We start from the raw sequence: 15926 nt of genomic DNA, 5'->3' as shown, positions 1-15926 counted from the left end.
CTTATATTAAACTGCAGATAACCACTGAGGTCAGCTGGAGGGGGATCTCTCTCTCTCTGCCTCTCTCTCTCACACACACACACACACACACACACACACACACACACATTCAATATGCACACCCACAGGGGATGCTGCTGGTTGCCTCTCTGGTTACAACAGCCTGCCATGGCCAACACCCCAAAAAATCAGAGGTTGATGCTCGCCACAGTGTCAGTTATGAGTCAGTAACGAGCCTGATTCAAACAGATATTCAATAAATTAATCCCAACTGCAACTCATTATTAAACCACATCATGTGTTAGACAGGGGGGCTGGTGTGAAAGGAGATATTCAGTCACCCTGATGTTGACAAATAGCAGCAGCAGCTCAAATTTGAATTATTTAGTGATAAAATCTAATATGCATGTCTTCCAGTGAGCCAGTTGTTGAGTTTGAATGGCTAATGGCTGTGAGGTGTATTATACGGGCTAAATAGGAGCATGTGTCCCTTCTAACAAATCACATAGAAGTTAAGACCAAAGATAGGAAAACTGGAAACAAAGAGACATGAATTGCCAAATTATCCATTGAAATAAAAGGATGTTAGGTTATGGTTAAATTAAAGAGGACCGAGCAGGATGGTGGTCTCTACCCGGATCACACCGCCTCTCCACCCTGTTACCGGGAATCCCTGCCAGCCTCTCTTTGAAACAGGGTGTGACACACAAAAAACACCGTCAACACATTACTTTATAACTTGTCAATGAAACTTAAAATACATTTTAAGAAGCATATATATTATTTAAGTTGACAGGTAATTGTATGGATAAGGCAGCGTGACCCCCCCGCCCCGGGATCTCGTGCCCGTGTGTCTGCAGACTCGCCTATTGTTCCGCCGCTGTCACAGCCGTTAAGGTGCATCGCGGATTAGCTTTAGCATTAGCTTTAGCACTCGCCAGCTAACGGCAGAGCCGGGCAGCTAACGTTAGCCGCACACAAAGCTAAAAGGTAACACGGCACCTTTCTTCCTCTCCATTCCACAAAAGTCAACGTGTTGCCCGTGCCAACGCAAACAAAAGAAGCAGGTTTAGTTAAAAAGGCAGTTTAAAGAGTTTAAACATACCCAGAGCTCCGTTCCCCAACTCATTGCGGAATCCCCTTTTGACTTCTCCCGTATTTGACGCAGTTTTCCCGGCTCAGAATCTCCCAAACTGCTGCTGGTACTCCGGTCCACACTGACTGACTGTCTGCCCGACAAACACACTCCTCCTCCCCCTCCTCCTCCGCCTGCCCTCTATCCACCTCAATCAGCAGGGCCGTCAAAACCAGGGGCCCTGGACCAGAGTGGCCCCAAAAATACAATATAAGTGGTTTTAGACCCAAGGATGACCAACAAAGACATCAAATATACAAACATTTTTGACCATTTCAAAAGAATAATCATGTAGTAATGTAAACAACAAATTAGATTTATTATTAATTCAATTTTTAAGAAGAAGTAATTATGTTCTTTTCAGACAATTGTTTATTGATTTAATTTATATTTACATATTTTGCTATTTACAATAATTGCTGCATTTTTATTACCTCACCCATACCGTGCAATTATGTCTGTGCAATTACTTCTCATGTGAAATTGTTATGTATTATGCAATATTTCACTTTACTTATCATCAGCCATTTCACCATGATACACACCATGTGTGTTTTTGACTTGGTGCATTTTTTTTTAACAAAAACAATCCACAATAAGTGAAAGGTGTACATAGTTTGTTTTTATTATTATTGTATTTTATTGTCTTTTTGTCTTGCACTTTTTTTTATCCATCACTTGTTTTACCCTGTCCTTTACTTTGAGCTGTTGTAACAAGTGAATTTACCCCAATAGGGATCAATAAAGTCTTATCTTATCTTGTGTCTTATTTATTATTAAGTTGTATTTAATTATTAAATACATATTAACCTACCTGCTAAAGAACAATAGAGCTGCCATAGAAGAGAGGAGAGCAAAATAAGTTTTTTATATTTAGATTGTCTACATTTTTTATCAAGTTCAATCAATTTCTCTTGTCAAACATATCATAGAGTAAAATCATTAAGATCAACTAATTGAGGATGTTTGAATCTGTAAACAGTAAGACCTCTGATAGTAACTGACTTTGTGTCAGATCTGAGAGTCATGTTTTTTGCCATCTTGAACTGAACTGCAGCTTGACCAGTAATGCAGTAAACTCTACAAAAAGCAAGTTGAATCAATAAATTTGTCAAATTAAATAGTGTAGTATAAATTCACTTCCAAGGCTAAATTATCTCAAATCTATTTACCTGCCATACATTATTTATTAGCCAGTTTTGTGTTTTATGTTGCACATGTTTTAAATTCTTACTGCAATAATACACTGTAAACAATCTTTACACAGGATCAAAACTGATTAATTAGTGAATGAACAGTTCCCTCTAGTGGCCAGGATTTGTCATTACAGCTCTGATAGCTAGATAGATGGATGGATGGATGGATGGATGACTGGATTGAAATGTTACTTTTGTATAAGTAAATACTGTAAGTATTATCGGCTGAATTTAGCTAAAGTGTCAAAGTGTTTGTTTAAATCTAATATAAAGAGACCCTGTGAATTTGAGAGGTCAGAATGATTAAATGTAAAAAAAAAAAAAAAAAAAAAAAAATGTAATGAATAATTGAAGAGTTATCAAAATAGTATCTTGTTTTGTACCTTACGTTGTAAATTAATTGGTGACTGCAGCTGTCAGATAATTGTAATCTAGTGAAAACCACATTGTTCCCCTCTGAGTTGTGGTGAAGTAAAAGAGCACGAAGTACCTAAAATAGTGTGCCAATATGCAGTTTACCTTCCGCACTGCAGGGGGCGCTAGAGTGCTGCACAGCTCTCAAACCGAATACAAACAAAATACAGACGAAGAAGAATTGAGCTACTTCAGGGTTGCTAGTATAGGTGGGTTTAACTTAAACGGAGCTGTGTTTACGCTCATTTTTAGCAGAAATTTTAAACTTGTAGTTTGGTGTGTAGCAGCAGGCACAGACAGACATGTACCGTCACATGGCAAGGTGAGAGACCATAAATCCTTACATTTATGTAGCACTTGAAGTGCACTCAATTTCTGTACGACCTTTGGCATACATTTTCTATGCAAGAAGAAACCGTTAATTTTACGATTTTTCTAGCATAAAAATGTCCATACGGTACTACCACGATATTTAACTATCATCATACATATGTTGAGATTCAGGTGTTAAAAAAGGTCAAATATAAGCAAAATATGTATGTAGATTAATTGTTTTCGAACCCTAACCATGTAACATATAGCCAGCTTCTAGCCTGCATAACCTACATTTGTTTTGGATATTCCTTTCTACCTGGATTTTAACTTTAAGGAGTTATAAATGTCACGTGAAACAAGTTGCAGCTAAACGAGGTTAGTATCTTAGTGGGGACAAAGATAAATAGCTTTGGTTGCATTCAAGGTCTAACAGGTACCTGTGAGATGCAAATTATATCTAACAGCTGTTACTGTCTAGAACAGGTCAGCAATAGACAGTATATTTTATTGTGCTTTTATTAAGGGAGAATTTCTTAAGCACATCTTTTACTTAAGTACAAATACACATGAAAAACACTTTTCTATTAGGAAATAAGTCAACGTCTTGCATTGAAACAAACAAAAACAAAATGTACTCAAAGTATTGCAGGTACAACATTAGGTTATGCTATTGTTAAAGTATAACCCACTTATATTATAACTTACTAATAACTGTTAGTTAGTTTAAGTTATAATAATACATCATATTTTAAAAGCTGATTGCATGTTTTTGAATATACAATAACATCTCATAAATTAGTAACTATAACAGTTCTAAGCTTAATTCAAAAGCCAACTGGGCTTGGTTGAAGTTCTTGAAGATGTTTCACCTGTCATCCGAAAAGCGAGGCTTATATTTCTAGCTCTGTCAACCAGTCAGTTTAGAACTTGAGAAGCCTTTCGGGTGAGAGATGAAACGTCTTCTAGAAGTTCAACCAAGTCCAGTTGCCTTTTGGATTAAGCTTAGAATTACCATGGAGTAAAATAAGTATGAAGTAAAACATATATTCCTCGTATTTGAAGAAAAAAATGGCATTAAATGGAAAAACTGGATTCCAATCTGTGTTTCATATGCTGTGTGCATCTTGTGTTGCAGGCTGGCTGAGCAGCGTTTGCAGTGTTCAATCCGCTGCATGAGCTCTGCAGCCCGTAAGAGGAAAGCTCTGCGCAGTGCCTTTCCAGTGCTGGAGCAGCCCCTCAAGCCCATCCTGCGACATGTGTATGAAGCTAACCTCCGAAACAGCAACGCCTGCCATAAGAAGTAAGTCCTGCTCTAGTCATTTTGCAGTGTTCAGCTCTGATCAGCTCTATGTAACTGCAGTGTTTCCTGTTACACATGTATAAATGTGTGCTCGTCATTGTCTCTCTCTGTAAGATACATGGAGTTGAGTGATAAGGTAAGGAAAGGTGGAGGGGAAAACGCCATCGCCAGACACACTCAGAGAAATAAGAAGTTGCTGGTCAGGGATCGTTTAAGGCTCCTGCTGGATGACGAGGACTTCCTGGAGCTGTCACGATTCGCAGGTCTCGGCCTGCCGTACGGGGACATCCCATCAGCCGGCTGCCTAACTGGTCAGAAACCACTTCCTGCAACCCTGTATCATTGGTACAAACCATAGACTGTATAATCTGATTAGATTGACTACAGCTAAGTGCACCTGATTTAAACAGTTTTCTTTCCACTGACAATGCAAGTGGGACGCACATATACACCACTGACTGTTTACTGTTTGTATGTGGTTGTGTTAATCCAGGCATTGGCAGGATCAACGGTCTGTGGTGTGTCTTTATAGCCAACGATGCCACAGTGAAAGGCGGCACAGCGTATCCAATCACAGTGAAGAAGCAGCTACGTGCACAGGAAATAGCAATTCAGAATCGCCTGCCTTGCGTTTACCTGGTCGACTCTGGAGGAGCTTTTCTACCACTGCAGGTAAACATGCACACACACACACACACACAATCACACATCTATCTAAATGCTTGCTTGCCTCTACAGTAATACTTTTTCTCAGAATAACTTTTGTTATGTTTGGAAACCCTTTTTTAAAAAAGAAAACAACATTAGTGTGCACATGTGGTTAATGGAGTGTCTTTGCAGGAGATCTGAATGTAAACTGAATTTTACTGCCGACTCTTTTAATCCCTTATTTTCTCTGTGTGTCTATAAATATCCAGTCAGAGATCTTTCCTGATAAGAACCAGGGAGGAAGGACGTTCTACAATGAAGCCATCATGTCCGCCTTGAAGATCCCACAGGTAAAGAAATATAAAGCAATACAATCTTGCTTTAACAGGACAGGATAAAAAAATGAATTAATTTGTTGGTATATCTATTAAACAGATGTCACATCTGACATGCTATTCCTGGGGCCATGTATGGCTGAACATCCAGTCAGTCAATACACTGTAAAAGGTATCCTTGACATCATCCTTTGCAATGGCATTTTCACTGTTCATAGAAGTAGTAGTTCCGGAAGTTTTCCGGCCATCAAGATGCATGCACCTTTTACACTGCCAGTTCACGGCGGGATTGTTACACCTCTGTTACGCCTCGTCTAAAACGCACAGACTGAATAGTGGGGCGAAGTTGTTCCGCCTCTGAGCCAACATTGGAGGGAGTAACAGAGGCAAAACGGCAACATCAGAGCTGGCAGGGCGAAACAGCGCTGTATATCACTCAGTTTGTTTACACCTCGTGCATGTTTTGCTTCTGAATTCCGGCACACTATATAAAGACACACTGGGGCAGCTTCATGCCGGGGGTTGCTTGGTCCAATGTAAAATGGCAAAGGCGGCATATCTGCTGAGCTTCATTACGGTGCTAAAGCGGAAATGCAATGTAAAAAGGGCTCCAGAGAGACGCTCAGAGAACATCGGCAACACCGACAGACAGAGATGAGATTCAAAATCAGCAAACAGTCCTTTAAATGGCGTTTCCTGCCTTCGACCTTCTTTAAATAGAATTAACATATAACTTTAGCCTTTTTGTCTGAGGACTAGGAATATAGAAACTTAAATGCCATTCAAATTTAATAGTAACAGATCTCAAGCTGCTGTTTTGATGTTAAAACAATGAATAATCCTGAAGGTGGCGGTAGTATGCGGGTCATGCACGGCGGGTGGAGCTTACATCCCCACAATGGCAGAAGAGACAGTGATGGTGCACCGGATAGGGACCATATTCTTGGGGGGACCGCCACTTGTCAAGGCTGCCACGGGAGAGGAAGTAACACCAGAAAACTTGGGAGGAGCCAGACTCCATGCTGAGTAGGTTCATAAATCAAACCAGTCAAAAACACTAGTATAAAAGAAACAACCGTATGAATAAATCCACATCATTTAATCTGTCTATTTCTCTCCTGGCTTCAGAGTGAGCGGCTGTGTGGACCATTTCGCCTGGGAAGAGAAAGAGGCGTACGATCACACCAGAAACATCATATCCACCCTCAACTTCCAACTGCCCGAGGAAGAGGAGGAGGATGAGGAGGTGACAAAGAGGAAGAATGAGGAGCCTCTGTACAGTTCAGAGGAGCTCCTTGGGCTCGCTCCAAGAAGCTATAACTACACCCTGGATGTCAAAATGGTACAGTGTGCTGAAATACAATCACATGCTTTCTGCTCTGTTTGTACAAAGTCTTAAACCGTTATGTTTTTAAGGTTAGGAATATACTTGATTCATTAAATCCTTGGTTGCTAGCTAATATTTTGGTTGAAAATGCCTTAAAAGTGCTTTAAATGTACTCTTTAAAAGCTGTTTGAACCCTGTCTGTAGACTTAGTGGCTCCCTAAACCGTGTCAAATCCATGTTATCGCTGCCATGTTACTGTCTCAATAAAATCCAGAATTAATAACATGCTGTTGGTTGTTTGTGTTTGTGTGTCCAGGTAGTCAGCCGACTGACTGACGGGAGCCGCTTCCAGGAGTTCAAAGCTCGCTTTGGGACCACGCTCCTCACTGGCTTTGGAAAGATACATGGGTAAAACACACACACACACACACACACACACACAGATTTAGATTAAGAGGGCAGGAATAACTTGTGTTTCTAACAACAAATGGAAAATGTAAGTCTTTAGTGATGTCCGATGATAATTGCAACATTTCAGCACAATTGAATTAAAGTCTCTCCTCTGGTATTTTATATTTATTCAGTCAGTGAGAGACTCTTTTAGTCAAACACAAAGAAAGTACTGTCTGTGATTTTGGGGGTGCAGATATAAGATCTCTACTAGTCTACTTCTTTAATCTGAAAATGGGTTTAAAACACCTCCCTCACAAACTCAGTCAGTCAACACACTTTGGATTGGATCCTTTATTAATTGGTATTGCATTTGGTGAGTGCTGTTTTTCACGTCTGTGTCTGTGTATCCTGTTAGCAACCTGGTGGGAATCGTAGCCAACAATGGAGAGCTGTCGTACGAGGCAGCACTGAAAGGAAGCCATTTTGTCCAGTTGTGTGACCAGAGAGACGTGCCGCTCCTCTTCCTCCAGAACACAGCGCCTACAGCAGCTCTGACTCTCTCCACAACACAGGTATTCACTGCTGGTTAAACATCATAAACTTACACTCAAGGGCGAAACATGAAACCTGAAAGGCAGGATGTGTATTTGTTTTTATTTTGCATATCTGAGTTTTCTGTCACTCTCTCTTTCAGGCGGAGAAGAACACTAACCGTCTGAAGGCTCAGGGTTCGATGATGTCAGCCGTCGCGTGTGCCTCCGTCCCCAAAATCACGGTGGTGATTGGTGGTTGCCACGGTGCTGACAGCTACGCCATGGTGAGAGAGTCATGAAGCATTTCTGAAGTTATGTGATAAACTCTCCGCCAAAAAAAGTTGTGTTTTTACAGAGCTAGAATTTAGAGGATGCATGACCCTCACTGCAAAGATTAGTAATATGAAATTTATGACAGATGTATAGTTTTATTTATTTTGACCGCTGCAAAAACAAGAATGTCATTGAATGTTTTTGATGGATTCATAGAAGGTTATAGGTTGATTTAAGGCTGACATAATACTTGGCTCTATTAAGGATACAGGCTTTAATGGCGATATTTTGACCTCATTTTTCATTTGTCTCTAGTGTGGGCGGGCCTTTGATCCTAACTTCCTGTTCCTGTGGCCCAACGCTAGAGTGTCGATGACGGCTCCTGGTCACTCCGGCTCTCTGCTTCCTCCTGACGCTGAGCAGCAGGAGGAGGAGCAGAAGAAACAGGAGGACAAGTTGAATAAGAGATTAGAGGAGGAGAGCTCAGCATTCTTCTCCTCCGGCAGGCTCTGGGACGATGGAGTCATTCTGCCTCAGGACACCAGGAAGGTAAAATAGCATTTTGTCTAATGGCGTCGGGGCAGACTTTTTAGAGTAGACATAAGAACACAGACACAAGACTGCTCCTTAACGTTTTTGTGTCTGCAGGTTCTCGCTGACTGTCTGGACATCATCAAACAGCAGCAGTATCAGCTCTCCACAGAGAAACTGCAGTCAGCACTTCTCCGGATGTAGAGGATCCTCACTTCCTCTGGACACTACTACATCACTGCAATCAAACTGCTGTTCTTGAGTCAGTCTGGTTGACTCTCACCAAAATGTGCCAGGAGGATTCACACCAATCCTGCCCTGTAATGACCAGTTATTGAAGGTAATGATAGGTGGATGGACTGAACGCCAATGTGTCCTTTTGCACACTACACTGAAATATCTACAGGTGGTACAGAGATGAATCTACTGCCAATCTCACATAGGGTAAAGCGGCTGGCATGGATCAAACCTCCTAAATATTATTGAGTTGCCAAATATAGACTGGGATAACATGCATTCATGGTTTCTGGTTCTGGTCAGGTGCACTGAGCATGTTAACACTATATCCTGATATCAGAAACCTGGATGAAGAGTGTTGAAACTAGGACACCATGGCACTGAAACACCTTATCCAGGTTTCTGAAAATTCATAGCCACTGAGATGATGAGATACAGACAAAAAGTGCACACAGATGAACAGAAACATGGGAATTGTTTGAATAATGTATACAGGGATATGAATAATTAGGTTTCTCATGTCCAATTGTAACAAAACTCAAAAAAGACCAAAGCCAGCATCCTGAAATGGAAGTGCAAGTTTGGACCCACGTGATGCACCTTTCCTCTTGCACTGGAAGCAGTTCATAGCGAATGATGAACAGAAAATTATTGTGGCTATTCTGTACACGTATGATTAATTTTATGTACTGTTTTTGCACACAACACTTTCATGATGGTGCATCATCAAAAAGGGTTACTTCCATGATAACCTGTGTGCTGTAAGTGGAATAAACACAGTCTGTCTCACAGTTATGTTCAGGCATCGAGTCCACAAACTCCAGAGACAGTTCCTGGTTAATCCTGCAAAAGTGCCTCTAAGTTTCGGTCATCATATTTCAAGTACATTAAGCTACACTACTACTTTACAGACAGAAAGCCACCAAATGCAGCAATACTTGTGAAGGACTCATTATCGTAGCATATTACTGTTAGAGTTATTTTGATGGTAACTTATAATGTAGATAAATAGATAAAGTCTGTTGTCATCTGGGTATCTGTGTGTTGCATACAGCCGCTCAGTGGTCTGTTTTAGCCTTAAACCAATTTAGGAGGGGTCTTCCTTACTGTTTTTTTAATGCACTGGAGCCTTAACATCTAGCACAGATGTTTTTTCTGTAACCGTGTATTTCACAGTCATTTACGACAAAAAAACCTAATTGTAACAAATCCTATTGTGTAACAGCAAATGTAAATTAATGGTTGTAATGTATTTTACTTATTTGTAAAAAGAATACTGTAAATACATTTCTAAAATCAAGCTAAATCCAGCGTGTTGTTTTTATTGGCTTTACAGGGATTACAATGTTTTCACAGAAGAACATGTTGATCATTTGCTTCTGTTTTCAGGATGAAGCTCGATCAACATGTTTTTAAAAATGTAACATAGTAAATACTTCATTCTGAGCATTAATACTTTTAGTATTGTGAATCATATTGTACTATATTGTTCATATCATATATTGATTATTGAAAGAACTGGCCACTCTTATTATCCTGGGCCTTTCAGTCAATTTCAGCTGAAACTTTCCCAGAGATAAACTGAGTATTATGTTTAATATACACATTTAAAATTAAAAGTTAAAATTATGACAATAGTAAAACAATAACCAGGATGGATTAGTCAAACAAAAAGTTCCCATAGCTTCATGATGTCTTGGTATTTGACCTCACATCTGTGTCCTTCACACCTCTGTCAGCGTGAGAAAGTGAGTCCAAGAGATGAAGGTGAAATGACCCGAGTCGATCCAGAACCTCCTGCAGGGTGTCAGGAGGAACAAGGACACACAACCTCAGAGAGAAAAACAAACAACAAGATTCAGTCACTTTTTGTGAAAATATACAAATAACTGACAAATTTGTCAAACTCAACACGGCTCACCTCAGATGGTGTTTCCCACCGGTTTCACCATTCTGACTTCCTGCTCCTACGAACACACCTTCTTCCTCCAGCAGCCTCTGACAGTACAGAACGTCTGCCTCCACCTGTGATATCTAAAAACAGAGAGGTGAATGTTTTCAGCGCCTTATTACTGAGGAAACTGACAGGTTGACTTTAAGTTGTAATCTTGAAGATCTCAGTTTCGTTCTCTTTGGCGGCACCTACGGCGATAAACGGTATTTGCAGGAACACATTTCCCAGATATCCAGACAGTTTACTTTTGCTTTTGGATTTTTCATTTATTTTTGAAGTGCAATGGCTTTCAACAGTGGGCCATAGACTCAGTCACCATTGTGTTAGCTCATTCGGTGATAGATAGTAACTTAACATTATACATCTATTATAAAAGACATTTATTTAAATGAAAATCTTTGGGATTATTATTTTAAAGGTGCTAGCTTTTATAGTCACTATAATTTCTTTGTTAAAGAGATGGTGTGGTTTTGCCTGAAAAATTCAAACGATTTGACATTTAAGCGTGCTCCAAAGTGCCTTGTCACGCTATGAGTGTGCAACACAAGGTAACATCAACAAAGACAGCTACCTAAAAAACAAAACCAGAAAAAGTTTGCATCTAACGAGGCCTGTCTGGTCAAACGGATCAACGTGAGAAAACTAGGTTCAACATCTGCGGGCATTGGATTTATGGAGGGACCTTAGTTTGGTTTTGCTAACTAATGCTAGCCTGCTTGCTAAAGCAGACAACAGCTAGCTAATGTAGCAAAATGTCAGCTTGCTGTCTTGCAAATTACTTTTGCAGCTAATGTTTCGAAGCAACCAACCCCAGAGCCCCAGAGCCCCACAGCGTAGCTTAGAAAGATAACTGGCTAACCTCAGCTAGCTTGCTCATTACTCTAACTTGTACTATATCTTATTTTTACATTTTTCATTATATTTTGGTTGTTAAATACATTTATTTTGTCTATATCTAAGCTATCCATATCTACCTAACTGTTTATTTCTAGATTTGAACACTTCTGACTGCTTTTTGCTCTCCTTTTTGGATGCTAAACTCTATTTCTTATTCAGCAATGTGCAATGACACTTTGAATCTAATTTAATCTACATTCAGGTTCTTGTAAATGTCCCACCTCTGCCTGCTGTACGATCTCAGATGGTAAATGCAGGCAGGGATAAAGGAAGATTCCCCCCATCGCTGGCTGACAGCTCATCCCTGGTAGATCATTCAGGAACTTCTGAGCCCGCCGAGCATTCTGGGACAAAGTGGTCCGAGTGAGGAGAATCTCCTTCGGAAGACAGAACAGAGATATGATTGTAAGTAGGTCAGACATCCGGAAACATACTGTGTGTCCTGTTGAACAAATGGAGCAAGAAAATGTGTCTTGATGCTCTTTAATAATCTATTAAAAGCCCAATGAGACTCTGCAGAAGTCTCACCTGTGCGTATGTGTCATTGGAAGGGTCTCCAGGTGCTGGTGGGTTGATCATGAGGTCCAGAGCAAGCTGTCCTGTGACTGGAGCACAGATATATGTATCCATAAAAGTAGCAACGTAATGCTTCACCCCTGGGTCAATGTTGACCAGCTCCATGTATCCTGCTCTCAGACCACACCTGCGACACAGACAGGGCATTTAGCTGTTTGTGCTTGTTTGAGATCATTCAAATACATATAATATACTGTGCGTGTACATCAAACTGCAACTACACTGTTGTTCCCTGTTCTTCACTATTATGCAACTTTTTATAAATGTAAAAAACGTTATGGGCAATTTGTGACAGGTGCACCTGCTGACTTAGCATTAGCTGCTAACTCGCTGCAAACCCCTCTCCAGCTCCACTGTCTTGTTTGAATATGGTCACTTCTGGCTCTAGAAAATCAGCCACCTGTTGTATGATGCTGTCAGCAAACAGACAGCACCATAAAAATAAAGATTCACATGCATGCACACCAACTGCTGTTTACAAGTATACGAGACAGAACTCACTCTCTCATGCAGGCGCTGGACAGAGAGTGAAAGGAGACTAACTCGACTGTCTCTGAGAACTCTTTCCCCATCTCAAACAGGACTTTCTTATAGGACGCAAACTCTCTGCCCTCTCCGTACACGCTGTCCTGGTACACCTGGAGCAAGAGGTAAGGAATTTATAGATGATTATAGACTATGTTGGCTAAATACGGAAGCATATTTCTGCCAAATAAAAAGAATCAGTATCCTGTTATAACTTGAAAAGATTATTGTTCTAACAAGATGTTTTTCATTCTAAAAACATGATATTTTATCATTATTTCAAGATATTTTCATGCTTAAGAAATACAGATTAATCATATAATAAAAATGAACAAATTTATAACATGAAACAAGACACGTTTATTCAAAGTTATGCCATAATAATGTGAAATAACAAAAAACTTCTTGTTAGAACAATAACATTTCACATAATGTGATACAGATCGTTTTACTAGTTAGCAACAATATGCTTCTACAGAAAATCTGCCAGTCTGAAGCTACAGTTTGAAGTCACCTCATCCACCAACAGTAAAAGTCTCTCTGCTGCTGCAAACTGAATCACTTCCTGTATTGACTTCCTATCCTGCACATGACCTGGGAGGACAAACAAAAGGTGTTTACAGCCAGGAAGTTTAAACAGGTTTAAATGCTAGTGTATGTTTATTTTAACCTGTGGGGTTCCCTGGGTTGCTAATATAAATGGCTCTGGGGTTGCAGCGCCCCCTTGCGGCATCCAAAGCTCTGTGCAGCTCGTTCAGGTCTACAGCCCAGCCTCGGTCCTCCATCAGCTGGTACGGCACTAGGGCCACCCCGGCCTCGTCTAGTAGCGGGGGCAGGGTGTGGGGGCCGGGCGTCGGGGTCAACACGCCCGTCTGAGGCTCCCCCTCCACACTGGATATCAGCTTCACAATCACCTGAACACAAAAAGTCAATATACAAATAACGATAAGAACTTATTTATATAAGCTATCACATTTATAAACAATTTTGAAGTGTTTTGTCAAACAAAGCAAAAAGTAGGATACTCAAAGAGCGGTAGCTATAACAACAGACATCCAAAATGCAAGGCAAAACAATAAAATCTTTGTTGAATTAAGTTAACGCAAGATTCAATTTCTGACCTGAATCTTTTCTTTGAAGAACTGACACGTATGCCTGTGAATATGCACATAACTTTATTATTGTAAGGGAAGTAAGATGATATTTGTTTTGTAAAGGTTTATGTTAATTTCCTTTTCTTAGGTAATAAAGATAATTTACATGATTTAATTGAAGGGTAAACATTAATATTTACATGGTATTCTGTTCCTCTTATTCTGAAATGTAACTATTTGACATGGTGCTCTCTGCCTGTAAGGGATACTGATAATTAAGATGGATTGATATTTGTTCACAGTTGTGATGGGTGTTCTGTTTTCCTACGGTCTGGGCGGTCATTAAATGTATATATTACTTTACCCACATCCCGAAGGTATCTTTTTTTAACTATATAAAGTTCTAGTTAACGCTGAGCAACCCAGGTTGATGATACAAGTTATCAGCGTTACATTATTAATTAGTATTATGACAACTGGACAAGAGCCTTAATTATTCAGTACATTTCTCAAGGACAGAGCATGACATAATATTACTGTTAAGATACCAAAATAAGCCAGAAGGCTACTTTACAATGTAGCCTACTAAAACAATAACCATATCGTAAAGCATGTCAATTTCAGTGAGCTAAACACAGACGTGCAGCACTTCCTGTTTGGACATCCTGAATTAGGCCTTAAGCATTATTTGATTAAGACAGATTATCATTAGGGGTTTAGTAGCGTTATGTTTAAGATCAGCTCTTCATGTTGTAAACAAACAGTTTGCATGACTGCATGGCAGCGGTAATACTGGTGCAATATTAATTTTCATTAGCCATATAAACCCAGAGTTGGTGGGAGCCAAATATTTTGTGCATGACAACACTCATTATGTTACTCTAAGACTATAAAAAAAATGTCACAGCGTTGTATTTAGGAGAGCAGGATTTCCTTATACCTGTAATATTACCTCAGAGTGGAAACTGGACAATGAATAGTGTTGATACATAACTGCTGACAGTGTATTTATACCATGAGGGCCCCCTGAGAGCCAAACGAAATGAAGATGTCTTTGGCGTATGAAGGGACTCCAGCGTCTCGTCTGGTGATGAACTCAGCGATGCTTTGCCTGACATGAGGCATGCCAGAGGAGACTGTGTAGGAACCTGTCGATCAATCATTGGATATGTTATTTCGGTACTTTTTTAAATAAACACACCAGACACCAGACACATGGTAAAAAAAAAAAAAGAAGAAATCTCTCACCCAAACTTTCTCCCTCGCAGACCTCCAGGAGCTTCTGAGCCCTCCGCCTGACATCCAGAGGCAGACCTTTGTCTTCCAGGAGCTGAGGGTACAAACAGACTGCCAACACCTGAGAAAATAGGAAAGATTTTACTCACACGAAGACAGAGAGTATTTTTTAAACTCTTACTTTTATTGTTATTATTATTCATAAGACTCATCTGGCGAACAAATGAGATGGGTTTCATTCCAGTTCTGTGGAGATCGCCTGAGCTGACATCAATGACCTGTTCGAAGGGCTTCAGCGCCCCCTGCTGGAGAACACACGGCAATGCAGGAAGGATTACGACTGTTCTCATGAGGGACAGAAGCTTCTAATATAAGGTATTAACAAATAAATTAATCGATTCATGCTATTAAATGTACCAAAAATAAAAAATTAAAGTAGGCATAAATTAACTGATCAAATGTGACACAAATGTATATATTCTTTTAATTTTTTTCTTCTTTATTAACTTAAATACTTATTTTTTGCCAAGTGGGTTTTACTTTACATCTGAAGCACCGCGTGAATTTATACTTATTATAGAGCATTGTGAGGTTGTTGGTTTTTTTGCATGAGAGGTGCTAAAATAAAGTTTAGCATAATAACAATTACTGCACAAATCAAAAATACTCAGAATCAGATAATGTGCAGATAATTCTGTAGTTTCCACAGGCTGAGTGTGCAGCTAAAACATAAATACAGATAACTTGTTCTTACCTGTGTGATCTCTTCTGTGATTTGTGCAGCCAGACTCTGCAGGTCGCCGTGTGATGAGACTCCGATCCCCTTCACTCTGGGATTCACATGTTGCAGAGAACTCATTGTCCTTTTTTACTGAAATGGTTTTGTTCAGATTTCCACTTCAAACTATAATCTGAGGAGTTTGTTCAGATAGAAGCTGCAGAAGCAACTGTCAAAGCTGTATAACATGCAAATGCACCCTTCTGCAAACCTCTTCTTACAGCTCATC

General features: G+C 39.9%; 3 protein-coding genes across 5 annotated transcripts in view; 1 reads left to right on the top strand and 2 right to left on the bottom strand.

Annotated features, from left to right (window-relative positions):
* The window catches only part of fnbp1l (formin binding protein 1-like), a 45300-nt gene extending 44089 nt beyond the window's left edge, over positions 1-1211 (bottom strand). For all 3 annotated transcript variants that reach the window (XM_069680064.1, XM_069680065.1, XM_069680063.1), the window contains exon 1: positions 1106-1211. In XM_069680064.1, coding sequence (XP_069536165.1) covers positions 1106-1129 — 24 coding nt within the window. In that variant the 5' untranslated portion in view covers positions 1130-1211. The remainder of the gene's footprint in view (positions 1-1105) is intronic.
* Positions 1212-2839: 1628 nt separating this feature from the next.
* LOC138608021 (methylcrotonoyl-CoA carboxylase beta chain, mitochondrial) lies at positions 2840-9860 on the top strand. Its single transcript, XM_069680677.1, has 12 exons — positions 2840-2954; positions 4123-4360; positions 4475-4671; positions 4854-5032; positions 5278-5358; positions 6191-6369; positions 6472-6685; positions 6987-7078; positions 7479-7635; positions 7758-7880; positions 8185-8418; positions 8518-9860. Exons 1-12 carry the CDS (start codon positions 2840-2842, stop codon positions 8602-8604), a joined length of 1896 nt encoding a protein of 631 aa, XP_069536778.1. The 3' UTR covers positions 8605-9860.
* Positions 9861-10323: 463 nt separating this feature from the next.
* LOC138608020 (alanine aminotransferase 2-like) lies at positions 10324-15778 on the bottom strand. The gene is made up of 11 exons (XM_069680676.1): positions 15674-15778; positions 15128-15221; positions 14932-15030; positions 14698-14831; positions 13260-13503; positions 13104-13183; positions 12566-12702; positions 12017-12191; positions 11710-11865; positions 10559-10671; positions 10324-10468 (listed from the first exon to the last, which is right to left on the bottom strand). Exons 1-11 carry the CDS (start codon positions 15776-15778, stop codon positions 10324-10326), a joined length of 1482 nt encoding a protein of 493 aa, XP_069536777.1.
* Between the last annotated feature and the right edge of the window lie 148 nt (positions 15779-15926).

The sequence above is a fragment of the Semicossyphus pulcher genome, unplaced genomic scaffold (assembly GCF_022749685.1).
Source record: "Semicossyphus pulcher isolate SPU_LCO1_2020_fin unplaced genomic scaffold, fSemPul1.0.p SCAF_4, whole genome shotgun sequence".
Lineage (NCBI taxonomy): Eukaryota > Metazoa > Chordata > Actinopteri > Labriformes > Labridae > Semicossyphus > Semicossyphus pulcher.
This window is presented reverse-complemented; position numbering and strand designations above follow the sequence as displayed.